The sequence below is a fragment of the Symsagittifera roscoffensis genome, chromosome 1, assembly GCF_963678635.1.
Source record: "Symsagittifera roscoffensis chromosome 1, txSymRosc1.1, whole genome shotgun sequence".
NCBI classification, from domain to species: Eukaryota; Metazoa; Xenacoelomorpha; order Acoela; family Convolutidae; genus Symsagittifera; species Symsagittifera roscoffensis.
The window spans coordinates 89,065,758-89,081,233 of record NC_087062.1 but is presented as its reverse complement, the minus strand read 5'-3'; the positions used below and the strand labels follow the sequence as shown (position 1 = coordinate 89,081,233).

Here is a 15,476-nt window from a genome sequence, read left to right as displayed (position 1 = left end):
GGGATGCAAGAAGTTATTAGTGATTTTAACTTTCCTAGACTGTTAGACCTTACGATTTTTTGGTTAGCTTAACCTGGGTCTTTTTGTTCAGGGTTGGAGAGAAAAGTGTATCAATTCCGGAGAATGATTTTTACTTTCTCGTGGCTAGTCTAAGTTAAGGTGTTAACTTACTTAATCTTACTTAGGGGTAGTGATTGTGTTCAAGGGTTGGAGAATAGTAAATCGATCCACAAGGTTCAGGTATAATTAGAACGCAAGTAGTTCGTTAGATACTATTTTAAACTTACTAAGTTTAAAATTTATCCTGGATCAGGCAAGAGGGGGGTCAATTGAAGGATGAATAACCGAAGTTCTTCACTGTTTAGCCTAATTTGAATGGTTAGCGTGATTAAAAATTTCTATTAGTCCTGGGTCTTTTGAAAAGGTTGGGTAGTGAATCGACGTTTGAGGTCGTTAGACACTTGATAAGTGGGTGGGGGGGAGAACAAAATTGTTCTTTTTGATCCAAGGATAAGCCTTGATGATCAGAATTTAAAATTTAAAAGATAGACAATTGATTTAGATCCAAGCAAAGCCTTGATGATCTGGTTTAAGATTTAAAAAAATGAAGTTAAAATTATCTAAATTTATTTGGTAAAAGGGTTTAATTTTTGGTGATATTAGATGATTTATGATTGCTATTATGTTTAGGTGATGAAGCTGGAACAACAGGATGATTTATATACCTACAATTTTTTGTCATGCTACTAATTTTTTTATTTTTGTTTCAATAAATATTTTTTTAAATATGTTTTATATATTACTGCAGAATTGGAGTGAACGATTTGAGATCTTTTTATCAATCGTTATTGTACAATACTAATTTTATCTAGCGCCTGAAATAATCATTGAAGATTTCCTTCAAGGATCTTATGTTTGCAAATGAAAATCTAAATTCATTGCTAGTAAGATTATAAATATAAAAGTTTGTGTTGGCTTGTGCCGTACGACCATGAAACTAAATGGTAAGTTTCGATGTACTCGTATGTCGTCTCTTGTGCGAGGTCTTTTTCCAATACCGGGTAGTTCTCGTATTGTGCGGAATAGTGGCTCTGATCTTTTGAGTCGTAGAGACATTTCAATTAAGTTATTGTCGTGTAACATTTTGAAAATGTTTTGTCTAATTTCTAATCTATTTTTGGTTAATACTAAGCTATTTTGTTTTTTAAGGTCTTATTCGAGACTTATGGTCGCACCAGATGAGTTAGGTTCGAGGTATAACTCATAGAGTAATTTCGGATAGGGTACACCGTCTGCTCGTCGCGCTATCTTATTTTCGGCCGATAGATTCGTGCAACTTCTTAGTCTAATACCGATCCTAATCTTACTCTTATATCTAATAGTCTCAGGGTGTTTAACTAGTCTCTGCTAGGCTCAATAGATCTAGAGTATACTGGATTATTGCGGCGGCTGAAGTTCTCTTGGAGAGGCAACTAATTTCTAAGTTAAATTCAAATCTCTCTGGTGCTGAAATTACAAGTAATTTCAGCACTTACAAATAAGTGGGTTGTTAGTTAGATGGAATATGATTGTTTAATGTTAAATATTTATAGTGATAAAATATCCAATTTATCCAATAATAAAATGTAGTTTAGATCAGGTTCCAAAATGAATTTGGTCGGCCTAAACAAAGTTCAAATTTTTTCTTTCATTTTTTGAAAATCCGCATCCCCGACCCTCGAGAAACTCCTAGATCCTCCTCTAATTGAAATAACTGTGTCTGGAAGACTGTATGATTCACTGGCCGCGCCTATAGGCTTCAGTATTCTGTTTTTTTTCTTGTGGAACCAGTTCAAAACAAGTTTTTATTTTATACTTTGATCTCACTGTAAAATATTAGTAAGTAACCAATCATGATCCATGACTTAAATCTACGATAGAAATTGAAAGCTGAAACTATTCGTAGTTTCAGTCAGAGAATTAATAATACAGATTGAAATCAGTTGCTTTTTTCTCTCCTCGAACCTCGCAATAAACCAATATATCTCTAGATCTATTGAGACTTTGAAATATAAGATATAAGGGCAAGATTAGGATTGGTACTAGACCAAAGAATTGTACGAACTTATCCAGCCGAGGATAGCGTAACGGACAGACGGTGTACCCTTATCCCAAATTACTCTATGAGAAGGCCAACCCGGGCCTAAACTCACTTCTGTCAGTTGCATTTATTGGGAGTAATCATCCAGTTGCCTCAGTGTCATAAAAAACATGTATTTTCACAATTTTAACATGGAAATTTACATGTTTCTAAATACAGATATGACAAACTAAATGTTCATTTTTAGAGTGTCTTGTATCCAAAAATCATCTTAAATGCATTAACTGATTTAGTTAATTTTTCATCTCAAATTAACAATCTTAACAACTTTTCGCAGTTCGATGAATTGACATACTTCTTTTTACTGACGCATTAAGAGCAAACTTTTTGGCACTGTACCATCAATTATTCGGTCAAGAAAACTGTTGACTTTTTATTTGCCTCAAGCACATTTAAAAAGCGCTTTGAAGTCTTTGGCTATTCCATGCCAGATAAAATGTTATTTTGATGAAAATGTAATTTGTAAGCTTCTACGATTTGCTTAATAAATTATCGGTTTAATCAAAATGCTATTTATGAGCTTTAAAGTTTGACAAGTTGAATAATGGTTTGTCATTTTATTTACTAATCCCAATATGAGAACATTTTCTAGTGTTGTTGTTGTCATTTTCATCTGCAATACTTTTTGGGTTATATTAGCTGATTTCGTTTATAACAATTCAGGCAACCCTAACTGGACATCGGTGACATTTCTTCTACCTCTGGATCCTTCGCTGTATATTTCTGCCAAGCAAAATTCCCACTCTGTTTTTTCCCTCGCGCGAAGTTTTCATCGACGAAGAGGTTTGTCAGCATAACAACTAAGTGCAGTACCTTTTGGCTCATTTGAAACTCGACTTTAGCAAGCTATAACTTTTCGATATTGCTCCTTTTTTGATCACTTTACAAAACTCTTTTCGAACGAACCAAAATTTTGAACTTTTTATGAGAGGGAAAAATTTTCAGCAGGGAGCGGAAAAAAGTAAATACTTTTTAAAAAAATTTCATCTACTTTTTTTGCTCTTAAATAAGTTTAAAAATATTTAAAAATTTTACAACTTAACCCTAACTTGCCATAAAAGAGCAAAAAAAAATCCATAAACTGAAGTTTGTAATGAAAAGTTTTTCTAATTTTGTTCATGCGCGGATAAAAAACCGACAATATGAGAAAAATCTGGAATGAATGAATGTCTTGAGCTCAAAATTAAAGTTACATTGATTTTTTTCATGATACTGAGGGCGTTTGAAAATTGTAATTTGGCTAAATTGGGGAAACTACTTAGCCTAATTGTTGTGATAAACTTATTAAATAGTTTCAGAGAACGAACATGAATGCTGATAACATGAATGATGATAACCTGAATGATGGCAACAACGAATCCCCTGCTCAACAAGATCAAGTGCTGCCAATACTTAAATTCCATGACCAGACTCCCGTTTGTGCACCCGGGAGCAAAAGGCAGGGTGCCGTGCTAAGCCCATGTGGGGAACTTGATGATTCTGACCACTTGAATTCAACGATTGCAAAAAAGATCGAGGACGCAATATCCAAATCCATGCAAAAACTGATGACAAATGTATTGAATGAGGTCAAAAGTCAAATCGAGTCGATCATAAAGTCAACTATTGCCGAAGCAACCACCAAACTGAAGGCAGAAGTGCTCAATATGGTAAAAGGCGAAATCGTCAATGTCGAATGTAGGTCGAATCTTAAAGCGCTATCCGAAGCAGAACTTCTTGAAAGCTACAACAGGAGAGAGAACGTTAAAATATTAGGGATCACTGAAGAAACGAACAATGGAAGAAGAGAAACAATAGACGCTACCATTAAAAACGTCCTAACTGTATCAAATAGTATCAATGCCAATATTACAGAACAAGATATATCAGTTCGCATCGGCTGCCCTCAAGAGGTCCCGGAGTCAAGCCAGTAATAGTTAGATTTACAAGAAGGGTGAAAAAAATCCACTTGCTGCAAAGGAAAAAAGAACTAGCCTCAACTGATCTCTATAACAACGTTAAGATATTCGAAGATTTAACTAAAGCTCGAATGAACTTTTTGAGAATGATGAAGTCAGATACGCGCATTCAATCAGCTTGGACGAGAGAAGGCTCTATCTATTTCTTGTGGAAGGATGATCGAAATGTACACAAAATTCATGGATTGTATGAAGGAGGTGGCACTCTAAAGTACAGTTTCAATAGTGTGATGAGTTGTTTTACTGGTGTTTTCCCGTTTGGCTCGGCTCAATCAGGCTCATAAATCTAAAGCAATTACTCCATCTAAACCCTGCGGTGCTAATAAATTTGAATTACTACTGTCCAATGTTAGGTCTCCTAAAAAGCACCATGAGGATATAGAAGCACTTCTAAGTCTCGAGTATCCAACAATTAATGTACTGTTTTACCGAAACATGGCTAACTGAAACAGACAATGAAAAAATGTTTAGTTTCAAAGGATTTAATACAATTCTTAGCAACAACCGCAAAACAAGAGGTGGAGGAACTATGATACAACTTGGCGAAAATGTAAATTTAATAGAACCATTATCAACTTCTCTTCCCGAATCATTAGCAGCTCTAGTTGAAGTGTTTGGGAATAAAATGATAATATTAGTAGTCTATGTGCCGCCTAGATATGAAAAAAACTTTTTGTCGGTAAATTAGACAAGGAATTGGAATTGTTTAGTCATTACAAAATACCCGTTATTCTAACAGGAGATTTTAACATAAATGTTCTTATAGAAAACAACCTCACGAGATCGTATCTGAATACTATTACTGCAAATGGGTTTGAACTTTTATATAAAAATGAAACTCGCATCACTGGAAAAAATAAAACATGTATTGATCATATGATAGCATGCAATATTCGCAATCCATCTATAAGAACCCTAAAAAATGAATGCTTTTCGGATCATTGCCCAATCATCCTTCAATTTAGTTTGACAGAAAATGAATTATTATCTTCAACGTATCGTGACATGTCCTTTTTAAAAAAGGAGAAATCCCTGAATGACTTTATAATTCTTATAAAAGAAATGCTAGAACAATCTCATGTAGTCAATGAACCCAACATAAATGTTGCTTATGATGCATTTAGTGAATGTTTGCTTTCAAGCATTAATATATTTGCACCGATAAAAAATTCAAAAGTCAAACGTACAAATGTTAACGCGCCGTGGTTTTGTAAAGAATTGAAAAAGGCAATTTTAAAAAGGAACAAACTACACAAAATTTGGAAACTTGATGTTAGCAATATTGAAAATAAAAATAATTTCCACAATAAAAGGAAAAACGTTGAAATAATGATTTGAAAACTAAAAAAAGAGTATTACTTTAAAAGATTTAACAATTGTATCGGAGACTCGAGACAGGTATTTAAGTTGTTAAATGAAATAAACGGTAAACCAAAAGGAAGTTCAAAGGTACCCACCATACAGTTAGAAGGGACTAATGTTTGTGATCCGCACACCATATCCAATGCTTTCAACGACTACTTTGCTACAATTGGATTAAAGCTTGCCAAAAAAAAATTGCCTGTGGCAATAAAGTCGCCCAAACTGAAAGTGTGACTCATTCTATATACCTTTTTGAATGCTCTTTTGTTGAAATTTTAGACACTATTAATAGCTTGAAACCGACAAATTCTTGTGGCATGGATGAAATAAGTAACATGTTCCTCATTAAAACCTGTTTTGTTCTAGCTCCCTACTTAACTTATCTAATTAACTTATCATTTAGAAGTGGCACCTTTCCTCAGGCGCTGAAATATGCCAAAGTTATGCCTCTGCATAAATCTGAAAGCAAATTGGATATTAGCAGTTACCGTCCAATAGCACTCTTAAATAGCTGTGGCAAAATTTTCGAGAAAATCATGCACTCTAGGTTGTATAATTACCTTTAATATATTATATTATTATTATATATTACCTTTAATTTAATATTATTTACGAAGGACAATTTGGTTTCCGGCAAAATTTTGCAACCATTGATGCGTTAGCTGAATTAACTGAAAGATTCAGAATGTGTAGAGACAAGAAAATTAAATGCAGCCTATTTGTTGACTTGAAGAAAGCATTTGACACTCTGGATATGAAAAATCTTTTGAGTAAATTGGAAAATTATGGTATCCGGGGTAATTGTCTCGCTTGGTTTAACAGTTACTTAAACAACAGATTTCAATGGGTTCAAATAAATGACTATTCATCGGATTGGTTGCCAGTGACCACCGGTGTTCCCCAGGGATCTGTTTTAGGTCCCCTTCTCTTTTTGGTGTATATAAATGATTTGCACTTTGCTGCATCTAGCTCAAAAATTTTTCTGTTTGCGGATGATACCAACATAGCCTGTAATAGCGCACGGTTTGAATGTTTCCAAGATGATGTCACAAAGATATCAGAATGGATGAATTTAAATAAACTAACAATTAATTCAGATAAAACCACCTTAATTAGTTTTGATAATGGAAGTGCTTCTAACCTTAAAATTGAAATTGATAATATTGCGTATAATCCTCAGTCAGCATGTAAGTATTTAGGAGTAATAGTTGATTGTAAGTTAACATTCACTCAGCACATTGAAAAATTGAAAATTAAACTAGGTAGACATTGTGGTGTTGTTTCAAAAATGAGGTATTTGGTTCCAAAATGTGTTTTGTTGAAATATTATAATGCTAACATTAAACCAATTATACAAAATGGCTTGCTCGTATATGGCGGAACTAGCTTTGCAGCGCTCAATCAAATTCATTTGTTTCAAAGAAAAATCATAAGAATGATTTTTTTCAAAAGAAAATATGACAGCATTATCAGTACTTTTTATGATAATAAAATTTTAACAGTACATGAACTGTATATTTATGATCTACTCAAGTTCTGTTTGAGATCTGCTCATAATAGAAATCCAAATCCATATCTTAATTCGTTGTTTACACTGAAAAACTTTGCATACAATACTAGAAAATCGAGTTCTATTACCTTTTGTCCTCCTTTTTGCAAGAATAGAACTAAATTACAGTCATTAACATACAGAGGTTCAAGACTCTTAAATATTTTGGGTGAGAATAGCTTGTTGCCGAAGAGCTTTGGCCTTGTGGAAAGAAATGATGAAATTGTATTTGTTCATAAGTTTAGAGATAACTACATTCTTGGTAATTATGAATTAGTACAAAATGTGTTTAAATAATTTCCCGTTTCTGTTTAATGCTAAATATTTAACCCTTGAGTTGGGTGCTATCAGAAACCCTTTTTAGCTTCGGATTCTAATGCGAAAATATGAGCATCTAAAACTTGCTAGTTTTCGAGATATCGACATTTTTATGAAAATTTTGATTTTCTCATAAACTTAGACGGATTTGAGAGAGAAAAATTTTTTTTTCTCAATACGTCTGTCACTGGATGCTGTCAGAACCTCGTATGAGGCTCTGAATACTGGCTGAAAAGATGATGAGCTTCTAAGACTTTGGAAATTTCGAGATACCAGGGTTTTTGAAGAACATAACAAAGGCACAATTGCAACACCATAACACAAAAGGTAACACTTAAATTTAGGCTCTTCTAATTTTATTTACATATACTTGTCTTCAGTTCACTTATACTTGTCTTCAGTTCTTGTTTGTTATTATACTCAGGGTAGACACCCAGTGGTCATATCTTTGACCTTTGTCTATCCTCTTCAGATGATTAATTGATGCTTTGTAGATTTTGTTCGCATGTTTGATTGTTAAATGTTTTTGTATGCATCATATCTGAAGAAATAAATTCTTTCTTTCTTTTTTTCTTTCGCGTTTCTTACCAGTGATCAATTAAAGTGTAGCCTGTGCGTCAAATTAAAACATTTCAAACTGAATCGAGCCAATTAGCTATTCTAAATACCTTGTTGTTCCGACTTTTGAAGAAATGCAACCTTCAATTTATTCATTCAACTTTCAGCCATCAAAATAATACTTTTTACTAACAAAAATTTATAGTCCAATGAAGATATTGACTATATGGTTTCAAAAAATACTCTTTAGCAACAACTTTTTGATGCCAATCACCGGGTAATCAGAACATTCAGGGCTTTGCACTGATATATAAGCAGTCTTGATACCAGATTAGAATCAATCCAAATTTTGTTTTATTTTTTTTGGCAAATTTATGTGGTAGTATTTTATCTTTTCAAAATCTGCATTTTTGTTCCGACTATTGAAAAAAGGGAGATACTTTGTATTCGGGTGTGGTTTATTTATTTTTTGTTTTGCAAAATCAGCTACCACAAACAATTATCAGAGTGAGTTGAGTGATATATCATTTTACAGCTTCGTCGTGGTTTGGACGAGATTTTACTTACTTTGTAGTGGTTCGGACGAGATTAAAACTACTCTAAAAAATTTTTCCCAGTGTCGAGAATAACCGGTTTGAAGTTTTTTAATTTTAGTCATAATTCGATCATTTAAATTGAGCGAGCAGGCTTACAATAGCTTATTTATGCATAATTTAAGCCGTAAAACTTAAAATTAGTCGACTGAATTTTTTTTTGAGTGTTACCCGTGGCATTTTAGAAATTGGAAAGTTCAACAACTCGAAAAAAAATTCTGACAAAAAATTGAATTTTTTGAAATATTTTTTTTCTAAAATTTTTTTTCAAAAACTGCTACTCAATTTGCTTAATTCATTCACTATGTATTTTGAAATTGCCGAAGTGCTAGTTTTTTGTTGAGTTTTTTTCACAACCCAGAAAAAAAACAAAAATTTGAAAAAAAAAAATTTTTTTTTGTATTTTTAAGATTATGGTTGGAACTTTATGTGCTATTTGCACTGTAACTGTTATCCTTGTTTCATTAAAGCAATGTCATGGTATACTTTGAGTAACCAACTTTTTTGGTCATTTGTCCCAAGAAAAGAGTTTCAAGTATCGTTTTTTCCCCATTTTGACATTGATTTTTTTCAGGTTCTGTTAAATAGTTCAGTCACTCTCGAAGGTACTCTTTTTGGGTAACGATGCGTAACTCAGGGAAAACTTGTAAAAAGTTGAGTGTTGTGTCAGATGTAGACGTAGTTGGTATCTCAAAAAGCAATTATAATTTTTTTGCAGAGCAGAGAACTCACTTTTGGTGTTCAAACTCAAAATACCAATTTCCAAATATGGTAGGGGCTGAGAAAAACACATGTCTACAAATCTTAAAAGGTTTTCGTCCTTTTTTAAGGTAAATCAAGTTTTCCAAATTTTAAACTTGAGCTTTATTTTCTCTTTTCTCTAGCTATCAAATTGTTTTGTTTGTTTTTTAAATTTTGGTGTATTTAAAATTTTATTGAGTTAAAATTAAAATTTTGAGAACAAAAATGAAAAATATTTGTTCCGATGAAATTCTAAGAAAGGTTTTATCACTTTTTTTTCTAAATTAACCAAAACTCTACACAGAGGCTGGCTTAGCAGACCTTCGCATATAGAAAAAAAAAGTTTCATTTTATTTTGAAAGAGTCGAATCGACAATCACGAGATCATTTCACCCTAATTACTCGGCGTTAACACAAGGAGGGGCGATCAAATCTTTTACGAATTGTAAAAATAATATTTAAAAAAAAATTCATTTTTTGATGATTTTGCTTCGTAGGTTATTCGACTTTGCACAAACACCATAAAAAGGCAACAGCAAAAATCACACTCACATTTGGAACAGAATTTACGATGCCGACACATTTTGGATGCCGGCACATTTCGCAATCATTGCAAAAATGTGAGCCGAAAAAACATTGAACGTTTTATGCCTCCTCCCTATACTCACGGACGAGCAAAAAATTTTTGCCTAATGAACCGCCTAGTATACGGCATTGAAAAAGGAAAGTCCACTCAGCATGACAGATTTGAAACCTATGACAAACGGATTTTATTAAAATGTTTCTATTTCTCCTATTAAAAAACAATTGCTCCCGCAAGTGTAATATAAACAACGAAATAAGGCTTAAACTCAAAAAAAAAACAGGTTTTTCTCGACTATGAGACAAATTTTTTAGATTTTTTCAATGTCGTTCGAATCACAACTGAAAAGGTTTTTGTATGATGTATCATTCGACCCGTTCCGTTAATAAAAACAACTTAAAATTTCGGTATATTTGACAATCACAGCAAAGTAGAACAATTAGGCATCAGGTTTCGACAAAAATGACAAAAAAAATCATAAAGTAAAAATTCAGAAAATGCCGCTTGAAACTTCAAAAAACTTAATGAAAAAAAACAAGGGTTTCAAGGCTTATCCTTTTTCTTGCTTTTTCTTGCTTTAATGGAAAATTGCTTTATTTTTGCGAAATTAGACTAAAATTGAAAAATTCTAACTAATGTTTCTCGACAGTGGGACATTTTTTCCAAACATTTATTGTTGTTCAAATCACGACTGAACGGGCTTTTATATTATATATCACTAGGCCCATTCAAATAATAATCAGTGGACTCATTCTGGTTCCTGATTTTCAATGCACCCATTCAAATAATAATCACTTCACCCCTAATTTTGAATCCTGATTTTGTGTGGAAAACCAAAAAAAACTGAAACACACCCAAATACAAACTTTTTACCCATTTTCGTTTCCCCATTTACAAAAATGGAAACAAAATTTGTGTTGATAATTTTTAGAATCAACAAAAAACACAAATTTTATGATCATAAACGAGCATGCACAATAAAAGTCTGTTTTTGTGCCGACTTTCGGTGAAAGTCAGGAGTACAAAGGCTTAGAGTGGTTTTTTATTCACGCCATTTATTTTTATTTGGGTGCTCAATCCTTGAAACTTCATGGGCCATGCCTGCTCACACATCACTATATTAGCGTGACTGCCTGTGTTCGATTTGAAGCAAGTCTATTAAAACTGATAGCTTTTTAATTGATGCTGAAAGTTGAACGCGAATCCTGTATCCAACTTTTTTCGATTTTAATCGATTAGAATCCCTTTGTTTGCCGTTTTTGTCCACGACCTTCCATCTAAATTGCTCAGATTTTATGTGTTTCCTGGACGCTTTTTAATGCGAAAATGGAAAATTGGTTTTAGGAGTCGTCAAATCAATTTAAATTTTGGTTCTTTATTTTTCCATTTCTTCTCGAATAGATTTGTTTTATGATGCGCATTTAGTTTTTTGACCCGAAAAAATCAGCAAATTGTTTTGTTTAGAAGAGTTATTTTCACCTACCGCGGGAACATTTCAGCTACAATGAAAATATATAATTGAAACCTTTATTTAGTGTGAAAAATTTGTATTCAGATGAACTAAAATGTGACAAGACGTCTCTTTTTTTTAGAGGTTTATTATTGACAGAAAAGTAATAACCCATACGAAAGTAGCGGAACATTTGTGCTTGCTCAGGGTGTTTTTTTTCTCCAAGCAACCTTCGACTTTTTAGCTCGCCTTTCTTGACGAAATTTTTAAAAATCAACCGAAAAGTGTTGCTGTTCTGAGCTCAAATTTTGAAAGATAAACCACTTTTGATTAGTTTTTGTAACGCTATGGGGGTTTAAATGTTGCCAGTTTGGTCAATTTGGGACAATTAATGCGTGATATATTTCGCGTTATTAACGCTTAAGCGGAGATTTAATCCGTCTTAGATATCGTTCCAAATTAATTGAAGCAGGCTTTTTGCCATAATTGATACCTTAACAAGAGCGAAATTTGTCATTTTGAGTTGTATATGGCGTGAAAATTTGTAATAATTATCAGTTTTTTATGCGAAGGCTTCTTCGAAGACCTAAAAAGCGTTTGGAAAAATCAAGACTGCCTGATACGAGCAGTCTTGTTGTTCCGATTTTCCTAACGAAAGTAACAGAATATTTGTGCTCGGGTGGTTTTTTCTTCTTCAGACAAGTTTTGACGTTTTAACTAGCATTTTTTGACGGAATTGTTTTTATCATTCAAAAATTATTGTTGTCCTGATTTTAAATTTGAAAAGATAGTTTACCAGTGCTCGTATTTTTTGTTACGTTATGAGGATTTCAAAGTTGCCATTTTGGCTAATTTGGGACAATTAACGCGCGATACATTTCGTGCTAATAACGCGTAAGCGGAGATTTAATCCGTCTTAGAAATTGTTCCAAATTGGTTGAAGGAACCTTTTTTGCCAGAATTGATTTGTTACTAGGAGCGAATTTTTTCGCTTTGTATTTTATTTGGCGTGTGGGGGTATGATTTTCACAAAAGTCTCAAATTTTATGAAAAAATCCTTTCAATTTATTTTTTTTTCATGATATTACTGCTCCAAAGACTTTAAAAGGCAGTCGGAACAATCAGGATTTTGCCCTGTTAGGAGCAGTCTCGTTAACTCTTATAAATTGATATTATCAGCCTTCAAGCAGCTAAAGGGCAATCGGAACAATCAGGGCTTTGCCCTGAAACGACCAGTACTTTTTATTACAGTTTTTACTTATCATCAATTTTAGGAAACGCGATTGATTTGAATGACAATTATTACGGGGATTCCTGTCGACGGTTTAGTAATTACTACTGTCTGCTGGCATTCGAGACAGATTTGGATAACAACCTGGATGGATATACAGTACGATGGAATGAAAGACTGCCCTTTTTCGATATCGAGTTCAACAACAAGGTATGAACGAATAATTAACCTGCGATACAGTGCTGATTTAAATTATCCGGACAAAATGAAAAAAAAAACTTGAAATTTGAAAAGCGTTTTGTTTTCAAATTGGGTTGATTCTAGTCAAAAAACGATGAAGACTAATCTTAATCTTGCTTAATGATGAAGGCAAATCTCGAACTAATGTGGCTTAATTTGTTTTGAAAAAATCTAGCCAACATTTTTAAACAAAAACGATCATTTTGGCTTTTTTCAGTCAATCAAAATTTACGCAAGAACTATTCGTTCAATTCTTACAGAACTATATCAGTGTCCTTTTAAATTGTGTTGCGCTTTTAAGTAAATTTAAGTAAAGTGTACCCTCCCTCCTGGAACCTGATCTAAACTACATTTTATGATTGGATAAATTAAATGTTTTACCAATGTAAAGTATTTAATATTAACCAATCATGATCCATCTAACTAACAACCCACTTATTTGTAAGTGCTGAAGTTACTTGTAATTTCAGCACCAGAGAGATTTGAATTTAACTTAGAAATTAGTTGGACTCTCCCGAGCACTTCAGCAGCCGCAATAAACCAGTATACCCTAGATCTATTGAGCCTAGCAGAGACTAGTTAAACAACCTGAGACTAGATAGTATAAGAGTAAGATTAGGATCGGTATTAGACTAAGAAGTTGCACGAATCTATCCGGCCGAAAATAAGATAGCGTGACGAGCAGACGGTGTACCCTATCCGAAATTACTCTATGAGTTATACACTCCAGACATAACTCATCTGGTGCGACCATAAGTCTCGAACAAGACCTTACTAGATTAGAATTAACCAAAATTAGATTAGAAATTAGACAAAAACATTTACAAAATGTTATACGACAATAATTTAATTGAAATGTCTCTCCGACTCAATAGATCAGAGCCAATATTCCGAACCATAATAGAACTACCCGGAATTGGAAGAAGACCTCGAACCAAAGACGACATACGACAAAGTAGAAACTTGCCGTATAGTTATATGATAGTTCGGCAAAAGCCAGAACAAACTTTTATATTTCGAATACTACTTGCAATGAATTTAGATTTCCATTTGCAAACATAAAACCTTGAAGTTAGTCTTCAAAATCATTTCAGGCGCTAAACAAAATTAATATTATACAATAACGATTGATAAAAAGATCTAAGATCGTTTTCCTAAAACTCTGCAGTATTATACAAAACATGTTTGAAAAATATTTATTGGAAAATAAAAATAAAAATTAGTAGCATGACAATAAATGGTTAGTAATCATAAATCATCTTGTTGTTCCAGCTTCATCACCTAAAACATAACAGCAATCATCAACTCACTAATATCATAAAACACTAAATCTTTCCTTTACACAAATTTAAAACTTTATTAAAACTTAAAATCACTTAATTTAAAATCAGATCATCAAGGCTTATCCTTGGATCTTAAATCATTTTCTACTTAATTAAAATCTCAAATTTGATCATCAAGGCTTATCCTTGGATCAAACAGAACAATTTTGTTCTCCCCCACCCACTTAATTAGTGTCTAACGACCTCAAACGTCGATTCACTACCCAACCCTTTCTAAAGACCCAAGACTAATAGAAATTTTTAAAACAAAACTAATCATTCAAATTAGGATAAACAGTGAAGAACTTCGGTTATTCATCCTTCACTTGATCCCCCCTCTTACCAGACCCAGGATAAATCTTAGACTTAGTAAGTTTAAAATAGTATCTAACGAACTACTCGCGTTCTAATTATACCTGAACCTTGTGGATCGATTTACTATTCTCCAACCCTTGAACACAATCACTACCCCTAAGTAAGATTAAGTAAGTTAACACCTTAGCTTATACTAGTCACGAGAAAGTAAAAATCATTCTTCGGAATCGATATACTTTTCTCTCCAACCCTGAACAAATAGACCCAGGTTAAGCTAACCAAAAAATCGTAAGAACTAACAGTTTAAGAAAATAGAAATCATTTAACAACTTTTGCATCCGTCATTCTAAACCTTATGTCATTTAAAAACCTAGGAAATAAACAAACAATCATTTTACACAATTGTGAAATAGATAACAAAAAATACGACCTTGTAATCACACCTCATACACAAACAGTTGGATACATTCGCACAAAACGACAAACACTAAAGAGGAAAATAATAACTAAACAAAGACAAATAACACGAAAAAGATTTTCAAAAAATCGAAACGCATTTTCAGAATCAGAAACCAACAGTTTAGACGAACTTTACAAATTAAAAGAATCAATAGATAAAAATTACCCACAACACGATCAATTATATTTTTCTGACTCAGAAACAACTTCAAATTCATCACAAAGAGGAAAAAGAAGAATAAAAAAGCAGTATAAACACAAACCAGTACATTTATACAATTGGAATCAACCAATTCGACACATTAATAATTACATATTAACAGTCATCGAACGGAAAAATGAGTTCAACACACACCCCAGGTGACGAAACTCCAGATGACGATGAAATCTTTCCTTTTATAGTAGATGCAGATACTGATAGAGGACAACACATATTTTGTCAAAATTTACTCGTAAATTTATTTGAACCCGGAATTAGTCCATGTAAAACAGAGTTCCCAGATGTAAAAATCAAAAGACAAATCATAGATCACTACTTAAAAGATATATGCAACATAACACAACAGTATGGAATCTACTCCATAGAATTCACCTCACCAAACCATAATAATAGAAGATATACAATTCAAACAGACGATCTTGATTTAGAATTTTCAA

The 15,476-nt window shown here is 32.9% G+C and overlaps 1 protein-coding gene across 1 annotated transcript in view; it reads left to right on the top strand.

The window, feature by feature from the left end:
* The first annotated feature begins 2,661 nt into the window (after positions 1–2,661).
* LOC134857188 (uncharacterized) overlaps positions 2,662–15,476 on the top strand; it is a 35,935-nt gene continuing 23,120 nt past the window's right edge. Inside the window, exons 1-2 of the mRNA XM_063873564.1 lie at positions 2,662–2,923; positions 12,527–12,693. Coding sequence (XP_063729634.1) covers positions 2,716–2,923; positions 12,527–12,693 — 375 coding nt within the window. The 5' untranslated portion in view covers positions 2,662–2,715. The remainder of the gene's footprint in view (positions 2,924–12,526; positions 12,694–15,476) is intronic.